General features: G+C 38.6%; 1 protein-coding gene across 1 annotated transcript in view; it reads right to left on the minus strand.

The window, feature by feature from the left end:
- The window catches only part of SGCG (sarcoglycan gamma), a 182,219-nt gene that overhangs the window by 83,219 nt on the left and 80,013 nt on the right, over positions 1 to 18,987 (minus strand). Inside the window, exon 4 of the mRNA XM_003414028.3 lies at positions 4,052 to 4,171. Coding sequence (XP_003414076.2) covers positions 4,052 to 4,171 — 120 coding nt within the window. The remainder of the gene's footprint in view (positions 1 to 4,051; positions 4,172 to 18,987) is intronic.

Below are 18,987 nucleotides of genomic sequence, written 5' to 3' on the forward strand. Positions count from 1 at the left end.
CCAAAGAGCATTCTGGATGTACTTCTTCCACGACAGATTTGTTCATTCTTCTGGCAGTCCACTGTATATTCAATATTCTTTGCCAACACAATTCAAAGGCATCAATTCTTCTTCAGTCTTCCTTATTCAATGTCCAGCTTTCGCATGCATATGAGGCAATTGAAAATATCATGGCTTGGATCAGGTGCACCTTAGTCCTCAAAGTGACATATTTGCTTTTCAACACTTTAAAGAGGTCTTTTGCAGAAGAATTGCCCAACGCAATGCATCATTTGATTTCTTGACTGCTGCTTCCATGGGTGTTAATTGTGAATTCAAGTAAAATAAAATCCTTGGCAACTTCAATATTTTCTCCATTTATCATGATGTTGCCTATTGGTCCAGTTATGAGGATTTTTGTTTTCCTTATGTTGAAGCGTAATCCATACCGAAGGCTGTGGTCTTTGATCTTCATCAGTAAGTGCTTCAAGTCTTCTTCTCTGTCAGCAACAAGGTTAAGTGTAGTATGAAATGCTTATCTAATGCTTGTAGCCAGAAAGGAACTCCCATTGCTATGCAGAGAGTTATGTATTTTGAGGAAGTTCATAACATAAAGTTTGTACAGATTCATACTGATATTCCAGGACTGAAACATCAGAAGAGAGACCCATCTCATTCTCCACGGTGTTGTATCTTGACTTTTATTGTTTGAGTTCAGCCTGAATATGTTCCTTCCATGTGGCCTCATCTGCTGCACTAATCCTGCCAAAGTCAACTCACCCTGAAAATGAGACCTATTAGCCTGATAAGGTGACGAAAAGGTGCTGACCACCTAAGACCCTTGGCTAAAACAGAGTCTTTGCAGAAGAAATGTAGTAATTCTATTATGGGTGATCAGCACCCCCTGTGGAGAGCCTGATCAAAAGAGGGGAATGTGCTAGCAAAGTTTCAAAATTGAGGCATTCAAGCTAGGCTTACAACAATGGGTTAAATCCACACCACTTTTGGGTGAGCAGGAGAGGGGCAACCAGCTAATGTAACCATTCTCAGAAATGAAAAAAAAAAAAGAGTTAAATAAGAATGTTCTAGGAAGAAGTATGTCAAGATTGTTCTTGGAAAAAGTGTTTATACAGGCTGTTCTTAGGAAAGGTGTGTCAGAAATAGATTAACTGATACGAAGAATCTTTTTCTTCTCTTTGTTCTGCAAATAATGTATATAAAAATCCTTCCTTGCTTGACCTTGGCAGAGCACTTTGTACTTCCCCTTAGTGATGCCCAGCTTGAGATGTCTTATTTCTGTAATATGTATCTTTACAGAGTAAGAATTTTGAATTATGCTATGCCACAACTTACATTAGAACCGATTTATGATGGAGTTGTCAGAACAGAACCGTGTCATATGTGGGGGACTACCTGTATTGGGAAACTGTGAAGAGTTACGGTTTTGGTCAAAATTGTACAATTCATGCATCCACTGTTCACAGTTGCCATAGCAACAAGATCTCCAAGTTACTGTGATGGTATAATGATGAGGGAAAGGTCTAAGTAATATAGTAATTAGAGATGGGGTAGAGAGTCTACAGTTAGCTTTCCTGGGGATGAGAAGTTTGGGAGAAATCTATGCCTCCCACAAAGACATGTTACGAAAGAGAAGCACATGGCTATCTTTAACAAGGTTAACTTGAACAAGTGCGCTAGGGAGAACTTCTAGATGTTGCTTTCCCACTGACTTTACTAGAGTCATTGGGAGGGCCAACCAAAAAACCCATTGCCATTGAGTTGATTCCAACTTGTAGCGATCCTATGGGACAGAGTAGAACTGCCCGATGGGGTTTCCAAGGAGTACCTTGTGGATCTGAACTGCCGACATTTTGGTTAGCAGCTGTAGCTCTTAACCACTACACGACCAGGGTTTCTAGTTGGATGGCAGCGACTCACAAATTGTGTTCTCCAGAAATGCTGCATCAGCATCACCTGGGAGCTTATTAGAAATGCAGATTCTCTTGTTCACTAATTGTAGTCATGGCCCAGAAGGATCTCTGGACTACAAAAGGTGGAAGCTCATTTTACTGATGTCCTGTGTAGGGTGGCTTGAGTTTGTGACAATACATGCTCTAGCTCAAACTATTCATCCTGCAGTTCTTATTGCTCTGGAGGGCAATACTACTCTACCAAGAACCTTGCTTTCCTTTGCATGCATATTGTTTAATCCAGCAAAGCTGGTAAAGTAGGTATTATTAATCCATTTTACAAGTGAGGAAACAGCTAGGAGAGACTGAGTAACTTGTCTGAAGCCATACAACTAGTAATTGTTAAGGTAGAAATCAAATCTAAATCTAAAAAAGCCCATATTCTCAAAACTAAACAACAGTAGACTTCTGATGGATGAAGGCACTTTATTAGGCAATAACCTATTTTATTTACTTTATTTTGGTAAGAAAAATGGACACTGCTGCCTTAGAGTGTGCTTCAAGATTAGGTTACAATTTTATAGTTTGTTTTGTTAAGAATTAACTATAACTTAAAACTCTGACTTCTTACATCAGGAAACATATTTATTTTTATTTGGGGGAGAGAATAAAGTTAAGGTTGGTTTTCAGAATGGTACAGAAGAATGCTGGGATGGATTTGACAAGTGTCTGACTGTTCATGTAAACTAGCCTTTACAGAAGCTCAGCAAGTGAATTTAGAGTATGTTCTGGAAATTTCCATGTTTTTCATAAAATTTTTTCTTTTTGGTCCTAAAAATGAACCTACCACAGGGATCACAACAGATGGTCCTGGACAGTGCTGAAGAAAAATGTAGAACAAAATTCAAATTCACGGGGAAAAAAAAAAAAAAAAAAGACCAGACTTGCTAGTTTGACAGAGACTGGAGAAACCCTGAGAATATGGCCCCCAGACACCCTTTTAACTCAGTACTGAAGTCACTCCTGAGGTTCATCCTTCAGCCAAAGAATAGACAGGTCTATATGGCCAGTAGAAATCCTGGTTGTGTAATGGTTAAGTGCTACCCCTGCTAACTAAAGGGTCAAGAGTTCAAATTCACCAGGCGCTCCTTGGAAACTCTATGGGACAGTTCTACTCTGTCCTATAGGGTCGATATGAGTTGGAATCGATTTGACAACAACAGGTTTGGTTTTTTTTTTTTTATTGTTGTTATAGGGCCAATGGGGCCCTCGTGGTGCAGTGGTTAAATGTTTGGCTGCTAATCAAAAGGTCAGCAGTTCAAATTCACCAGTCACAACTTGGAAATGTTATGGGGCAGTTCTACTCTGTCCTATGGGGTCACTATGAGTCAGAATTGACTCAACGGCAGTGTTTTTTGTTTTCTTTTTAAGTAGGGCCAAAAATAACACAAGTGAAGAGTGTGCTTCATAATTCAATCATGTATATGGGACTAATAGACACACCAGCCCAAAAGCAAAGACAAAAAGGCAGGAAGGGATAGGAAAACTAAGAATGGAAACAGGGAACCCGAGGTGGAAAAGGGGAGTGTTGACACAGTGTGGGGTTGGCAACCTACGTCACAAAACAATTTGTGTATTAACTGTTTAATTAGAAACTAACTTAATCTGTAAACCTTCACCTAAAGCACAATTTAAAAAAAAAAAAAAGAAGAAGAGCCTACCAGAAGCCTATCCAATCCTTAGTTCAATGAAAGAAAAGGTTTTGTAGAAATGTAGGGAGCCCAAGAAACTGATATAATGGGAATAAAATGAACTAATATGTAGACTATTCTGAAAAAGTCACATGAAAAATAGATATTTGAATTGTATAGATGATAGAAGAATATATGATAAACCTATGGGTTATACAAAATGGAAAAACTTAAAGGATAGCAGTATAGTGGAAGAAAAGAGTGAGCAAAGGTATATGAGAGGGATTTCAGTCTTCTGAAGCATATCAAATAATTTCAAAAGAAAAGCCATGAAGAAAAGTCAATAAATTCAAACTGGTTTTTCTTATTGGCCTGAAAGATTGCAGAGAAAACTTGCCAAACGTACAGTTTGCTTTTCCAGAATTGTACTTACTCTATGGGATGTTGTTTTTCTCACTTGTTATTACATACCAGTTACTCGAAGTTTATCTGTACCAACTACAACTTCCTTTTCATCAACTGTAAATAGTGGCTTGCCATCCTTGGAGTTGATCTGAAACTGTTGACTCTGGACTTCCACCATTTTGGGACCTGAGGGATTAATTAAAATGGTTCATTATAAAGTGTTTACTATATGGAGTTTCGAAATCTCTATTTTACACAAGTCATGTCTCCCAGTGATGCCAAGTTACCAAATATTTAGGATTTGCTACCAATAATTTTTTGGATCCTACTATGATTAAACATTATAAATTTTAAACCTAAATATATGATTGAATGAACTATATCAAACAAATGTATAAATTATTTAAAATTTTGCTTTTTCAGGTTTTTAAAGATTTCCAAAAATAACATAATTCTTCTACTCGGATAATTTAAATTTACATTATTTAAGTTAACCAACTAAAAATTTTGCATTCTGAAATGAGAGATGTGGGAATGGCAATTTTACGAATGGCTCACTTTAATAGCTAATGTTAACCCAGAAGATGGGTCATTCTCATATTCTTTCCTCTGCCCTTACTCTTAGAAGAGGTTCTTACTTCTTACTCCACAGAGAAAATTGACATCACCATGTAAAACCACTGTCTAGTTTCTGCTTTTCCCATTACCTAAAGCGTTTTTGTCTTCTCCACTCCTGCTTTCTTTCCATCTCAGTGACAGAGGCATCACTGTTCCTGCCGACATTAATCCCTTCACCTGAGCTTTAGATCCATTGCCTTCCAACACATTAATTTATTCGGCAAATGTTTAATGAATGCCTGCACATGCCAGGCACTGGGGTATCCAGTGCTCTCAGGAGATTATGAACTATCATTTGATTTCCGATCCCTCTCATTCATACACTCAGCTGTAAACTGATTCCAGGCATTCCTCATTTATGTCTCCTAGTTTCTCTGTGTGTTTCTACTCTTTCTAGCCCAGGCAGAAGGATGGATTAATTTCTCTGAAACACCACTTTCATCATCTGCTTAAGGAACTTCAAAAACCAAACCAAACCTGTTTATGTCAAGTCAATTCCAATTCAAGGTGATCCCATGTTTTACAGAGTAGAACTGCTCCATAGGGTTTTCTTTTTTTTTTTTTTTTTGATATTATGAATGCTTTTTTTTTTAACCTTTATTGTGCTTTAAGTGAAATTCACAAACCAAGTCAGTCTCTCATACAAAAACTTATGTACACCTTGCTATATACTCCTAGTTGCTCTCCCTCTAACAAGACAGCGCACTCCTTCCCTCCACTTTCTATTTTTGTGTCCATTTGGCTAGCTTCTGGCCCCCTCTGCCCTCTCATCTCCTCTCCAGACGGGAGCTGCCCACATAGTCTCATGTTTCTACTTGATCCAAGAAGTTCACTCTTCACCAGTATCATTTTCTTTCCCATAGTCTAGTCCAATTCCTGTCTGAAGAGTTGGCTTTGGGAATGGTTCCTGTCTTGGGCTAACAGAGCTTCTGGGGACCATGACTTCTGGGGTCCTTCTAGTCTCAGTCAGACCATTAAGTCTGGTCTTTATATGAGAATTTAAGGTCTGCATTCCACTGCTCTCCTGCTCCATCAGGGATTCTCTGTTGTGCTCCCTGTCAGTGCAGTCATCGGTTGTAGCTGGCCACCATCTAGTTCTTCTGGTCTCAGGATGATGTAGTCTCTGGTTTATGTAGCCCTTTCTGTCTCTTGGGCTCATAATTACCTTGTGTCTTTGGTGTTCTTCATTCTCCTTTGCTCCAGGTGGGTTGAGACCAATGGATGCATCTTAGATGGCTGCTTGCTTTTGTTCAAGACCCCAGATGCCACTTTCCAAAGTGGGATGCAAAAAGTTTTCTTAATAGATTTTATTATGCCAATTGACCTAGATGTCACCTGAAACCATGGTCCCCAACCCCCCGCCCCTGCTACGCTGACCTTCAAAGCACTCAGTTTATTCTGGAAACTTCTTTGTTTTTGGTTTAGTTCAGTTGTGTTGACCTCTCCTGTCTTGTGTGTTGCCTTTCCCTTCACCTAAAATAGAACTTATCTACTATCTAATTAGTGAAAACCCCTCTACCTGCCTCCCTCCCCCTCTTGTAACCATCAAAGAATATTTTCTTCTTTGTTTAAACTATTTCTTGGGTTCTTATAATAATGGTCTCACACAATAGTTGTTCTTTTGCAACTAATTTTACTGAGCATACTGCCTTCCAGATTCCTCCATGTTATGAAATGTTTCACAGATTCATTGTTCTTTATCAATTTGTAGTATTCTATTGTGTGAATATCCCATAATTTATTTATCCATTCATCCATTGATGGGCACCTTGGTTCCTTCCATCTTTTTGCTATTGTAAACAGAGCTGCAATGAACATGGGTGTGAATATATCTGTTCATGTAAAGGCTCTTATTTCTCCAGGATATATTCCAAGGAGTGCGATTTCTGGATCATATGGTAGTTTTATTTCTAGCTTTTTATGGAAGGGTCAAATGCATTTCAAGAACGGTTGTACCATTTTACATTCCCACTAGCAGTGTATAAGTATTCCAGTCTCTCCACAACTTCGCCAACATTTATTATTTTGTGTTTTTTGGATTAATGCCAGCCTCGTTGGAGTGAGATGGAGTCTCATTGTAGTTTTGATTTGCATTTCTCTAATGGCTAATGATCCTGAGCATTTCCTCATGTATCTGTTAGCTACCTGAATGTCTTCTTTAGTGAACTGCCTGTTCATATCCTTTGCCCATCTTTTCATTGGGTTATTTGCCTTTTTGTAGGTAGTGTTTGCAGTATCATGTAGATTTTAGAGATTAGATGCTGATCAGAAATGTCATAGCTAAAAACTTTTTCCCAGTCTGTAGGTAATCTTTTTACCCATTTGGTGAAGTCTTTGGATGAGCATAGGTGTTTGATTTTTAGGAGTTCCCAGTTATCTAGTTTCTCTTCTGCATTGTTAGTAATGTATTGTGTACTGTTTATGCCATGTATTAGGGCTCCTAACATTGTCCCTATTTTTTCTACCATGATCTTTATCATTTTAGATTTGATATTTAGGTCTTTGATCCATTTTGAGTTAGTTTTTGTGCATGGTGTGAGGTATGGGTCTTGTTTCACTTTTTTTTTTGCAGAAGGATATCCAGTTATGCCAGCACCATCTGTTAAAAAGACTGTCTTTTCCCCATTTAACTGATTTGGGGTCTTTGTCAAATATCAGCTGCTCATATGTGGATGGATTTATGTCTGGAATCTCAATTCTGTTCCATTTGTCTATGTTTCTATTGTTGTACCAGTACCATGCTGTTTTGACTGCTGTGGTGGTATAATAGTTCCTAAAATCAGGTAGAGTGAGGTCTCCCACTTTGTTCTTCTTTTTCAGTAATGCTTTACTTATCTGGGGCCTTTTTCCCTTCCATATGAATTTGGTGATTTGTTTCTCCATCTCATTAAAAAATATCATTGGAATTTGAATCAGAATTGCATTGTATCCATAGATGGCTTTTGGTAGCATAGACATTTTTACAATGTGAAGTCTTCCTATCCATGGGCAAGGTATGTTTTTCCACTTATGTAGGTCTCTTTTGGTTTCGTGCAGCAGTGTCTTGTATTTTTCTTTGTATAGGTCTTTTACGTGTCTGGTAAGATTTATTCCGAAATATTTTATCTTCTTGGGGATTACTGTAAAAATGGTATTGATTTGGTCATTTCCTCTTCAATTTTTTTTTTGGTGTAGAGGAATCCAGCTGATTTTTGTATGTTTAGCTTGTATACTGATAGTTTGCTGAACTCTTCTATTAGTTTCAGTAGTTTTCTTGAGGATTCTTTAGGGTTTTCTCAGGTATAAGATCATGTCATCTGCAAAGAGAGATACTTTTACTTCTTTCTTACCAATCCAGATGCCCTTTATTCCTTTCTAGCCTCATTGCTCTGGGTAGGACCTCCAGCACAATGTTGAATAAGAGTGGTGATAAAGAGCATCCTTGTCTGGTTCCTGATCTCAAGGGGAATGCTTTCAGACTGTCTCCATTTGGGGTGATGTTAGCTGTTGGCTTTGTTTAAATGCCCATTATTATGTTGAGGGATTTTCCTTCTATTCCTATTTTGCTGAGAATTTTTTCATGAATGAGTGTTGAACTTTGTCAAATGCCTTTTCTGCATCAATTGATAAGATCATGTTGTTCTCGTCTTTTGTTTTATTTATATGATATATGGATTACATTAATTGTTTTTCTAATGTTGAACCATCCCTGCATACCTGGTATGAATCCCATTTAGTCAAGGTGAATTATTTTCTTGATATGTTGTTGAATTCCATTGGCTGGAATTTTGTGGAGGATCTTTGGATTTAAGTTCGTGAGGGACATAGGTCTGTAATTTTCTTTTTTTGCGGTATCTTTACCCAGTTCTGGTAACAGGGATATGCTGGCTTCATAGAATGAGTTTGGTAGTATTCCGTCTTTTTCTATGCTCTGAAGTACCTTTAGTAGTAGTGGCGTTAGCTCCTCTCTGAAAGTTTGGTAGAACTCTGCAGTGAGGCTGTCTGGGCCAGTGCTTTTTTTTGGTTGGGTGATTTTTTATTACCTTTTCAATCTCTTCTTTTGTTACGGGTTTACTTAGTTGTTCCACCTCTGTTTGTGTTAGTTTAGGTAGGTAGTGTGTTTCTAGAAATTCATCCATTTCTTCTAGGTTTTCAAATTTGTTAGAGTATAATTTTTCGTAGTAACCTGATATGAGTCTTTTAATTTCAGTTGGGTCTGTTGTAATACCACCCATCTGATTTCTCATCTGGGTTGTTTCCTTCCTCTCCTGTTTTCCTTTTGTCAGTTTGGCCAATGGTTTATCAATTTGGTTAATTTTTTCAAAGCACCAGGTTTTGGTCTTGTTAATTCTTTCAATTGTTTTTCTGTTTTCTATATCATTTGGTTCTGCTCTAATTTTTATTATTTGCTTTCTTCTGGTGCCTGAGGGTTTCTTTTGTTTCTCTCTTTCTATCTGTTCAAGTTGTAGGGATAATTCTTTGATTTTGGCCCTTTCTTCTTTTTGGATGTGTACATTTATTGATATAATTGACATCTGAGCACTGCTTTCGCTGTGTTCCAAAAGTTCTGGTAGGAAGTGTTTTCATTCTCATTGGATTCTATAAATTTCTTTATTCTGTCCTTGATGTCTTCTGTAACCTAGCCATTTTTGAGCAGGGTATTGTTCAATTTCTAAGTGTTTGACTTCTTTTCCCTGCTTTTTTTGTTATTGATTTCTACTTTTATTGCCTTATGGTCAGAGAAGATGCTTTGTAATATTTCAATGTTTTGGATTCTGCTAAGGCTTGTTTTATGGCCTGATAAGCGGTCTATTCTAGAGAATGTGTCATGTGTGTAGGAAAAGAAAGTATACTTGGCTGCTGTTCGGTGGAGTGTTCTGTATATGTCTATGACGTCAAGTTGGTTCACTGTGGCATTTAGATCTTCCGTGTCTTTATTGAGCTTCTTTCTGGATGTTCTGTCCTTCACCAAAAGTTGTGTGTTGAAGTCTCCTATTATAATTGTGGCACTATCTCCGTTTTTAATGCTGTTAGACTTATTTTTTATGTATCTTGCAGTCCTGTCATTGCATGCATATTTAATATGGTTATATCCTCCTGGCATATTGTCCCTTTAATCATTATATAGTGTCCTTCCTTATCCTTTGTGGTAGATTTAACTTTAAAGTCTATTTTACCAGAAATTAATATCGCCACTCCTGCTCTTTTTTGATTGTTGTTTGCTTGATATATTTTTTTCCATCCTTTGACTTTTAGTTTGTGTCTCTAAGTCTAAGGTGTGTCTCTTGTAGGCAGCATATATACAGATGATTTTTTTTAATCCACTCTCTGTCTCTTTATTTGTGCATTTAGTCCATTTATATTCAGTGTAATTATGGATAGGTATGAGTTTAGTGGTGTCATTTTGATGTCTGTTTTGTGTGTGTTGTTGACAGTTTCTTTTTCCCACTTAATTTTTTGTGCTGAGTAGTTTATCTTTATGTACCATCTTTTCCCCTTATTTATTCTTGTTGATTTTGTTTCTGCTGAGTCTCTATTTTTTTCTTTTGTTTTATTTTGATGAGTAGGGTTGTTAGACCTGTTTGTGGTTATGTTAATACTTACCCCTTTTTTCTTCATTTAAATCTAATTTTTATTTCTTTATATCGCCTTGTCTTCCTCTCTGTATGAAAGATCTATGACTACATTTCTTAGTCCCTCTTTATTGTTTTAATGTTGTCTTCTTTACATAACAACATCGCTGTTTCCCTGTTTTGAGTTTTTTGTGATTTCCTTATCTGGGTTTACATCTGATTGTTCTGTCCAGTGTTCTAGTCTTGGTTTGATATCTGATATTATTTGATTTGCTAACCAGAGAACTCCCTTTATTATTTCTTGTAGTTTTGGTTTGGTTTTTGTGAATTCCCTAAACTTCTGTTTATGTGGAAATGTCCTAATTTTGCCTTCATATTTGTGAGATGGTTTTGCTGGATATATGATTATTGGCTGGCAATTTTTTTCCTTCAATGCATCATATAATTCATCCCATTGCCTTCTTGCCTGCATGTTTTCTGCTGAGTAGTCCGAATTTATTCTTATTGACTCTCCTTTGTAGGTGACTTTTTGTTTATCCCTAGCTGCTCTTAAAATTCTCTCTTTATCTTTGGTTTTGGCAGGTTTGATTATAATACGTCTTGGTGACTTTCTTTTAAGATCTACCTTACGTGCAGTTCAATGATCATCTTGGATAGATATCTTCTCGTCTTTCACAATATCAGAGAAGTTTTCTGCCAACAAATCTTCAACAATTCTCTCTGTATTTTCTGTTATCCCTCCCTGTTCTGGTACTCCAATCACTCGGAGGTTATTTCTTTTGATAGAGTTCCATATGATTCTTAGGGCTTCTTCATTTTTAAAAATTATTCTATCTGATTTTTCTTCAAATATATTGGTGCCAAGTGCTTTATCTTTATTCTCACCAATTCTGCCTTCCACTTGCTCAATTCTGCTCCTCGACTTTCTATTGAGTTTTCTAATTCTGTAGTTTTATTGTTAATCTTCTGAATTTCTGATTGCTTTCTCCCTAAGAATTCTTGCAGCTTATTCAATTTTTCATTATGTTCTTGAATAATCTTTCCAATTTTCAACTGTTTTCTATGTGTTTTCCTTGGTTTGTTCTGTGTATTGCCTGATCTCCTTCCTGATCTCATTCCTGATGTCTTGTAGAGTTCTGTATATTAATCTTTTGTATTCTGCATCCAGTAATTCCAGGATAGCACCTTCATCCAGAAGATCCCTTGATTCTTTGTTTTGAGAGCTTGTTGAAGCAATCATGGTCTGCTTCTTTATGTGATTTGATATTGACTGTTGTCTCTGAGCCATCTATAAGTTATTGTATTAGTTTATCTTATGTTTGCTTACTGTATCTTACCTTCTTGCTCTGTTTTGTTTTGATATATCCAAATAGGCTGCTTGAGTGAGCTAGCTTGATTATTTTCTCCTCTGAAGCTCTAATGTCCTGACACCAGATGGCTAGAGCTGTTTTCCGGTATATCAGCCTAGAAGTCCATTCAGTTTTCTCATGTGGATTCAGCTCAGGTGTCCAGGTAGTTGGTCATCAAGTGTGTGGTACAAGCTCTTTCCTACAGTCTTAGAGGGGCAGGGGTGATTGGTGTAGGTACTGGTATCTGGTTGTAGCAGGGGGTTATGCTCTGAACAAGTCAGGGGGCTGACAACCATCCCCTGAGTGTCTGTGAGGAAAGCGTGTCCCTGTTCCCTAGAGTGCACAGGTGGGTGGGTTCTGAAGACAGACCATGGGCACCCAATGCCTTTGGTTGTAAGGACTGGGAGGTACCAGTTATCCTTGGGCCCCTGTCACTGGTAGCTGTGTGACCTGAGTGAAGCCACCAGTCCTTAGGCCCCTGATGTGGGTAGGTGAGGACTCTGTTAAATAGGCAAAGTGGTGTCAAACATCAAGCACCCACCTCTCCACTGCACAGCTGAAACAGTTGCAGTCTGCCAACAGGGCCTATTCTCCTGAAATAGGCCCAAACAAGTCCATGCAGGGGGGGAAGGTATTCAAACTCCACAGACCGTTTATGCCTGGACAGGAGCCACTGCTGTCCTGAGCTCCCCAGGTTAGTGGAGCTGGCAGGCTATCTTTTCCCCAGTTGTGAATTTATTCCTTCTCCAAGGCTTGGAGAATGGCTCAGAGCGTGCAGCAGGACCTATCTCAGGACCAGGGAAATTGACAACCACTGAAGCTGGCTTGGGGGCTGGGGTGCAGTAAAATATACTGAAGTACCTAGCTTTTGCAGAGAGCACCATTCTTCTCTTGTTCTGGAGGTATGAGTAGGCTATGAGGCTGGTTGTTTCTCCCTGAGGAAATCACGGCCGAACGCCAGCACCAGTCCACCGCAACCTGAGGGTTTCTGGTGATTCAGATCTGGCAATTCCTCTCCGTTTCTGAACAATGTCTTCCTCCCCCTGCAGCTCAGTCCATTTTCTAACTTTGCCTTTGATGTTCAGGACTCCTAGCTTGTCATAAATATACTCGTTTCACTTGTTTTTTCAGGTCTTTGTTGTAAGAGGGTTCACCAGAAGCGTCTGACTACTCTGCCATCTTGGCCCGGCCTTTCCATAGGGTTTTCTTGAGTGTAATTTTTATCAAAGTGGATTGCCAGGCCTTTCTTCCATGGTGCCATTAGTTGGGTTTGAACTGAGAGCCTTTATGTTAGTAGTTGATCATGAGCTGTTTGTACTCCCCAAGGACCTCCAAGGAACTACAGAAATGCCTTAATTATTTATATTGGCTTTATATTCTTATCTAGAAAAGAATATTCTTTTTTTCTACTGGAAAACAGATCACATCTTATAATTTTCATGTATGTATTCCTGTGTCCCTTACAGTACTCATTAAAGTTGATGGGTACCTAGTAAAAATTAAATAAAAGCCTTTTAATTAATGCATTGATTGGTTTTGGATGTTACTGCATAAGCATTTTATGTGATTACACTAATTTGTATTGAGATACAATCCAGGAAGCCTAACTCTATGTTCTGATAGTTGTATACATTTTTCTTCCTCTGAGCTTTCACTCAAAGATTCAGGGTCCCTGTTTACCTCTTCTGGCTTTTATGCCTTAAATGCTTGTTATATATATTCTGATTTGCATTTAAGGATGAGTATAATTTTTTCTAATCATAAAATTGAGAAAAAACCTAAATAATTTATCCAGTACAGTTAACTGTTTTGCTCATTGGAAGTTTATGCAGAGTCTTGTTGTTGGTGCCGTCAAGTTGATTTTGACTCATAGCAACCCCGTTTGACAAAACAGAACTGCCCCATAGGGTTTTCTAGGCTGTAATCTTTACAGAAGCAGACCACCAGGTTTTTCTCCTGTGGAGTCACTGTCTGGGTTTGAACCAGGAACCTTTAGTTATTAGCAGAGCACTTAATCATTGCACCACTGGGACTCCTTACAATGAATCTAAAAGACTTTATAAAGTTGTCAGCGTTAAACTAATATTGACTAACTTTTTGTATCTATTATATCATATCCAATGAGGAAATATTCAATACATGAGTTTAGTTGCATAATATTTATGAGCTGCAAAGCTATATAAATTTTTCCTTAAATCAAAGAAAATGCAGGAGGATGAGTCCATTCTATTCAAACAAATGCATTCCATGCCTTTTTCCATCCAAAAATCTGTACTGCAAATTGAGGATACAAAAACCTGTGAGATGTAGCTCATGACTTAGTCCACTAAGGAGAAAAACAGATACACCTAGTTCCAGGACAATTTGATAAGTGATGCAAATGGGTGTTCTTGGGTGGCATGAATGGTTAAGCACTAGGCTGCTAACCAAAAGGTTGGAGGTTCGAGTCCACCCAGAGGCACCTTGGAAGAAAGCACTGGTGATCTACTTCTAAAAAATCAGCCAGTGTTGGAGCATAGCTCTATGCTGAGACACATGGAGCCTCCATGAGTTGAAGTCGACTAGAGAGCAACTGGTTTGTGTTTGTGTGTGCATGTGTGGTACAAACACAGACAGGGCTTGATGAGAAATCACACAAGAAACTCATAGTTCATTCCTGGGGGTTAGGACTGTCAGCCTGGGGAAGATAATGTCTGAGCTGACCCTTGAAGCAGCAATTCATATTTCCCTGGTGAGGAGAGAAAAGGCATTCCAGATTGAAGGAATTACTTGATAAAAGACACTAGAGGTGCATTCTTTATTTTATTTAAAAAGTATAGACATTTAATGTTTAATTTATATTCAATATCTTTTCAATTTCAGAGGAAATTGTACTGTTCTTTAGGTGCAAACAAGCCATAACCATAGGAACAATCACCTCTTAAAATTACTGAGTTTTTTATTAATTTCTTTGCTTTTATTAATATTCCATTCGTTTTCATTAAACTAGTTAGTTGGACATTGATTAGAGTTGAGCAAGTAAAGCAGCTTCTACAGCAAAGATCTTCAAGAAGTAAAATTCAAATTCTATCTTGGTGATAAGAGATACCTGGTAAAATGTAAGTTTTAATGAAAGTCTTTGATGCACATAAAGAGGCAAAGAATGATTTTATCATCTGATTAAGTTTGTGAAACTGGATTAAGTGTTTTTCTAGTGAAAATAGCATGAAATTCTTCCTTATGTACAATATGCCTCATTAATAAACAATTTTTCTCATTACATATTTAATTTGATATACCATCTTTTTCTTTAAATAAAGTCATAAAGTCCTTTAAAGAAAGAAAGAAAGATTCTGCTGCTGCAAATATGGTATTGTAGAGAAAAGTACTGAATTATAATCACAAAACTGTGTTTAAGCCTTTGCTCTACTACTTTTTGGGTGTAATTTTGTACTATTTAGTCCATAAGCCTGGCATTACTTAGCTTTACCTATAGCCTGATGCTATTCTCTAGGCCAATCTATTACGCCCATGACTCATAAATTCACGGACCTATGGAACCTCAGAAGAAAGGCCCAGAAATCTACCTCCAAGAAATCGGCCACAAAAAATCCTATGGAGCACAGTTCTACTCTGACACACATGGGGCTGCCATGAGTCAGAGTCAACTTGACGGCCACTGGGTTTTTCTGGTGTAAGACAAGCAAGGACTCCAATGCTTATTCACAGCAATTGCCTTGCATGAATCTCCTTTTCTTTGTTCCTAATCTACTGCAGTTTCTGGTACTGCAGCTCTGTCTTAGCTTGACTACTAAATCTTGGCTTTGCTTCTCATTCATGATCCTCTCCTTGACTTCCTATGCTGTCACTGGTATCTAGTTGCCCTGGCCAAAGTCCTTCAGGGCCATGGCTTAGACCTGTACTCTGATATTTTCAACTCTGGAACATTTTCACCTTGGATGGACCATCTTATCTCATCCTATTTTTTGGAACCCTATCCCAAGTTTAGGCTGATGTCTTAGCCTAAACAATCATTCATTCATTCATTCAGCATATATTTATTGAATGCCTCCATATGCCCAACACTACACTAAGCACTGGGATACAATTGAGGATCAAATAGTCAGAGACAGTAGCCTCAAGGAATGACAGACTAATAAATCAATTCAGCTTCTGGAGGTAAAACTTTATCAGTAGATGAAGAGTCTTCCTGGTGGAAATGATGTTAAGTGGAAATCTGAAGAAAGAATTGTAACCATATAGGTAAAACCAAACCAAACTCGTTGCTGTTGAGTTGATTCCAACTCATAGCAATATAGGTAAAGATGGAAGGAAAGAGTTCCAGGCAGACGTGACACCAAAGAAAAGGTCTAGAGAGAACTCATGGTATGTTTGATATTCAAAAGAAGCATGGTTTTCTTTTTGAGCATTTGGTCTTTCCTAAAGAGCCCTGGTGGCTCAGTGGTTAAAGCGCCATCTGCGAACTGAAAGGTCAGTGGTTGGAACCCACCAGCCACTTCGCAGGAGAAAGATATGGAACTCTGCTTCTGTAAAGAGTTACAGCCTTGGAAAACCTATGGGGCAGTTCTACTCTGTCCTATAGTGTTGCTACAAATCAGAATCCACTCAATGGATTGGGGTGGGGTCTTTCCTAATGACATGTCCAAAGTAAGCAAGATAAAGTCTCGCTACCCTTGCTTCTAAGGAGCATTATGACTTTACTTCATCCAAAACTGATTTGTTGGTTCTTATGTCAGTCCATAAGAAGTACACCCAGAATGCTCCTTGGAAGCAAGGATGGGGAGACTGCATCTCACATACTTTGGACATGTTGTCAGGAGGAGATGCAGTTTTTTTTACCCTTGCTTCTAAGGAGCATTATGACTTTACTTCATCCAAAACTGATTTGTTGGTTCTTATGTCAGTCCATAAGAAGTACACCCAGAATGCTCCTTGGAAGCAAGGATGGGGAGACTGCATCTCACATACTTTGGACATGTTGTCAGGAGGGATCAGTTCCTGGACAAGGACATCATACTCGGTAGAGGGTCAGCAAAAAAGAGGAAGAGCCTTGACAAGATGGATTGACACAGTGGCTGCAACAATGGGCTCAAGCATAGCAACCATTGTGAGGATGGCACAGGACAGTGCAGTGCTTTGTTCTGTTGTGCCTAGGGTTGCTATGAGTCAGAACTGACTCGATGGCACCTAACAACAACATGGCAGTCAATATTCAATTTCTTTTTTGCGAATATCACAGCTCAAATAGAGTCAACTCTTCTTCAATTTTCCTTTTTTTATTGTCCAGCTTTTGCATATATATGACGTGATGTAAAAGACCATGGCTTGGGTCAGGCGCACCTTAGTTGTCAAAGTTACATCTTTGCTTTTTAACACTTTAAAGAGGTCCTTTGAAGTAGATTTTCCTATTGCAATAAGTCATTTGATTTCTCGACTGATGCTTCCTTGGGCATTGATTGTGAATTCAAGTAGAATGAAATCCTTGACAACTTCAATTTCTTCACCATTTTTCATGATGTGTTTATTGGACCAGTTGTGAGGTTTTTTTGTTTTCTTTATGCTAAAGTGTAATCCACACTGAAGGCTGTAGTCTTTGAACTTCATCAGAAAGTGCTTCAAGGTGTACTCACCTTTGGCAAGCAAGGTTGTTTCATCTGTATACTTCAGGTTGTTAAGTTTCCCTCCAAACCTGATGCCATGTTCTTCTTCATAGTCCCGTTTCTTGGATTATTTGTTCAGCATACATATTGAATAAAGTGAAAAGATACAACCCTGTTGTACACCTTTTCTAATTTTAGTTCACACAATATCCTCTTGTTCTGTTTGAACGACTACCTCTTGGCCTATGTACAGGTTCCACATAAGCACAATTATGTGGTCCGAAAGTCCCATTCTTTGTAATGTTATCCATAATATGTTATGATCTATGCAGTCAAATGTCTTTGGGTAGTTAATAAAACACAGGTAAATATCTTTCTTGTATTCTCTGCTTTTGGTCAAGGTTCATCTGACATCAGCAATGATATCCCTTAATCTATGTTTTTTCCTAAATCTGGCATGAACTTCTGGCATTTCCCTGTCAATGTATGGCTGTAGCCAATTTGGAATTATGTTCAGCAAAATTTGGCTAGTATGTGATATAAATAATGTTATTTGATAATTTATGCATTCTCTTTGCTTTTCTTAGGAATAGGCACAAGTATGGACCTCCTCCAGTTGGTTAACCAGGTAGCTCTCTTTCAAATTTTTTGGCATAGGCAAGTAAGTGCTTTCAGCCTTGCGTCTGTTTGTCAAAGCACCTCAATTGGTATTCTGTCAATTCTTGTAGCCTTGTTCTTTTTTTTTTTTTTAATAATTTTTATTGTACTTTAAGTGAAAGTTTACAAACCCAATCAGTCTCTCACACAAAAACCCATATACACCTTGCTACACACTCCCAGTTACTCTCCTCCTAATGAGACAGTCTGCTCTCTCCCTCCACTCTCTCTTTTCATATCCATTTCGCCACCCTCTCATCTCCACTCCAGGCAGGAGATGCCAACAAAGTCTCAAGTGTCCACCTGATCCAAGAAGCTCACTCCTCACCAGCATCCCTCTCCAACCCATTGTCCCGTCCAATCCATGTCTGAAGAGTTGGCTTCGGGAATGGTTCCTGTCCTGGGGCAACAGAAGGTCTGGGGGCCGTGACCACCGGGGTCCTTCTAGTCTCAGTCAGACCATTAAGTCTGGTCTTATGAGAATTTGGGGTCTGCATCCCACTGCTCTCCTGCTCCCTCAGGGGTTCTCTGTTGTGTTTCCTGTCAGGGCAGACATCAGTTGTAGCCGGGCACCATCTAGTTCTTCTGGTCTCAAGCTGATGTAGTCTCTGGTTCGTGTGGCCCTTTCTGTCTCTTGGGCTTGTAATCGCCTTGTATCCTTGGTATTCTTCATTCTCCTTTGACCCAGGTGGGTTGAGACCAATTCATGCATCTTAGATGGCTGCTTGCTAGCATTTAAGACCCCAGAAGCCACTCTTCAAAGTGGGATGCAGAATGTTTTCTTAATAGATTTTATTATGCCAATTGACTTAGATGTCCCCTGAAACCATGGTCCCCAGACCCCTGCTCCTGCTATGCTGGCCTTCGAAGCATTCAGTTTATTTAGGAAACTTCCTTGCTTTTGGTTTAGTCCAATTGTGCTGACCTCCCCTGCATTGTGTGCTGTCTTTCCCTTCCCCTAAAGTAGTTCTTATCTACTATCTAATTAGTGAATACCCCTCTCACACCCTCCCTCCCTCCCCCCCTTATATAACCACCAAAGAATATTTTCTTCTCAGTTTAAACTGTTTCTCAAGTTCTTATAATAGTGTTCTTATACAATATTTGTCCTTTTGCAATTGACTAATTTCACTCAGCATAATGCCTTCCAGGTTCCTCCATGTTATGAAATGTGTCACAGATTCCTCACTTATTGATACATAGTATTCCATTGTGTGAATATACCA

This window comes from Loxodonta africana, chromosome 23 (assembly GCF_030014295.1).
Source record: "Loxodonta africana isolate mLoxAfr1 chromosome 23, mLoxAfr1.hap2, whole genome shotgun sequence".
Taxonomy (NCBI): Eukaryota; Metazoa; Chordata; class Mammalia; order Proboscidea; family Elephantidae; genus Loxodonta; species Loxodonta africana.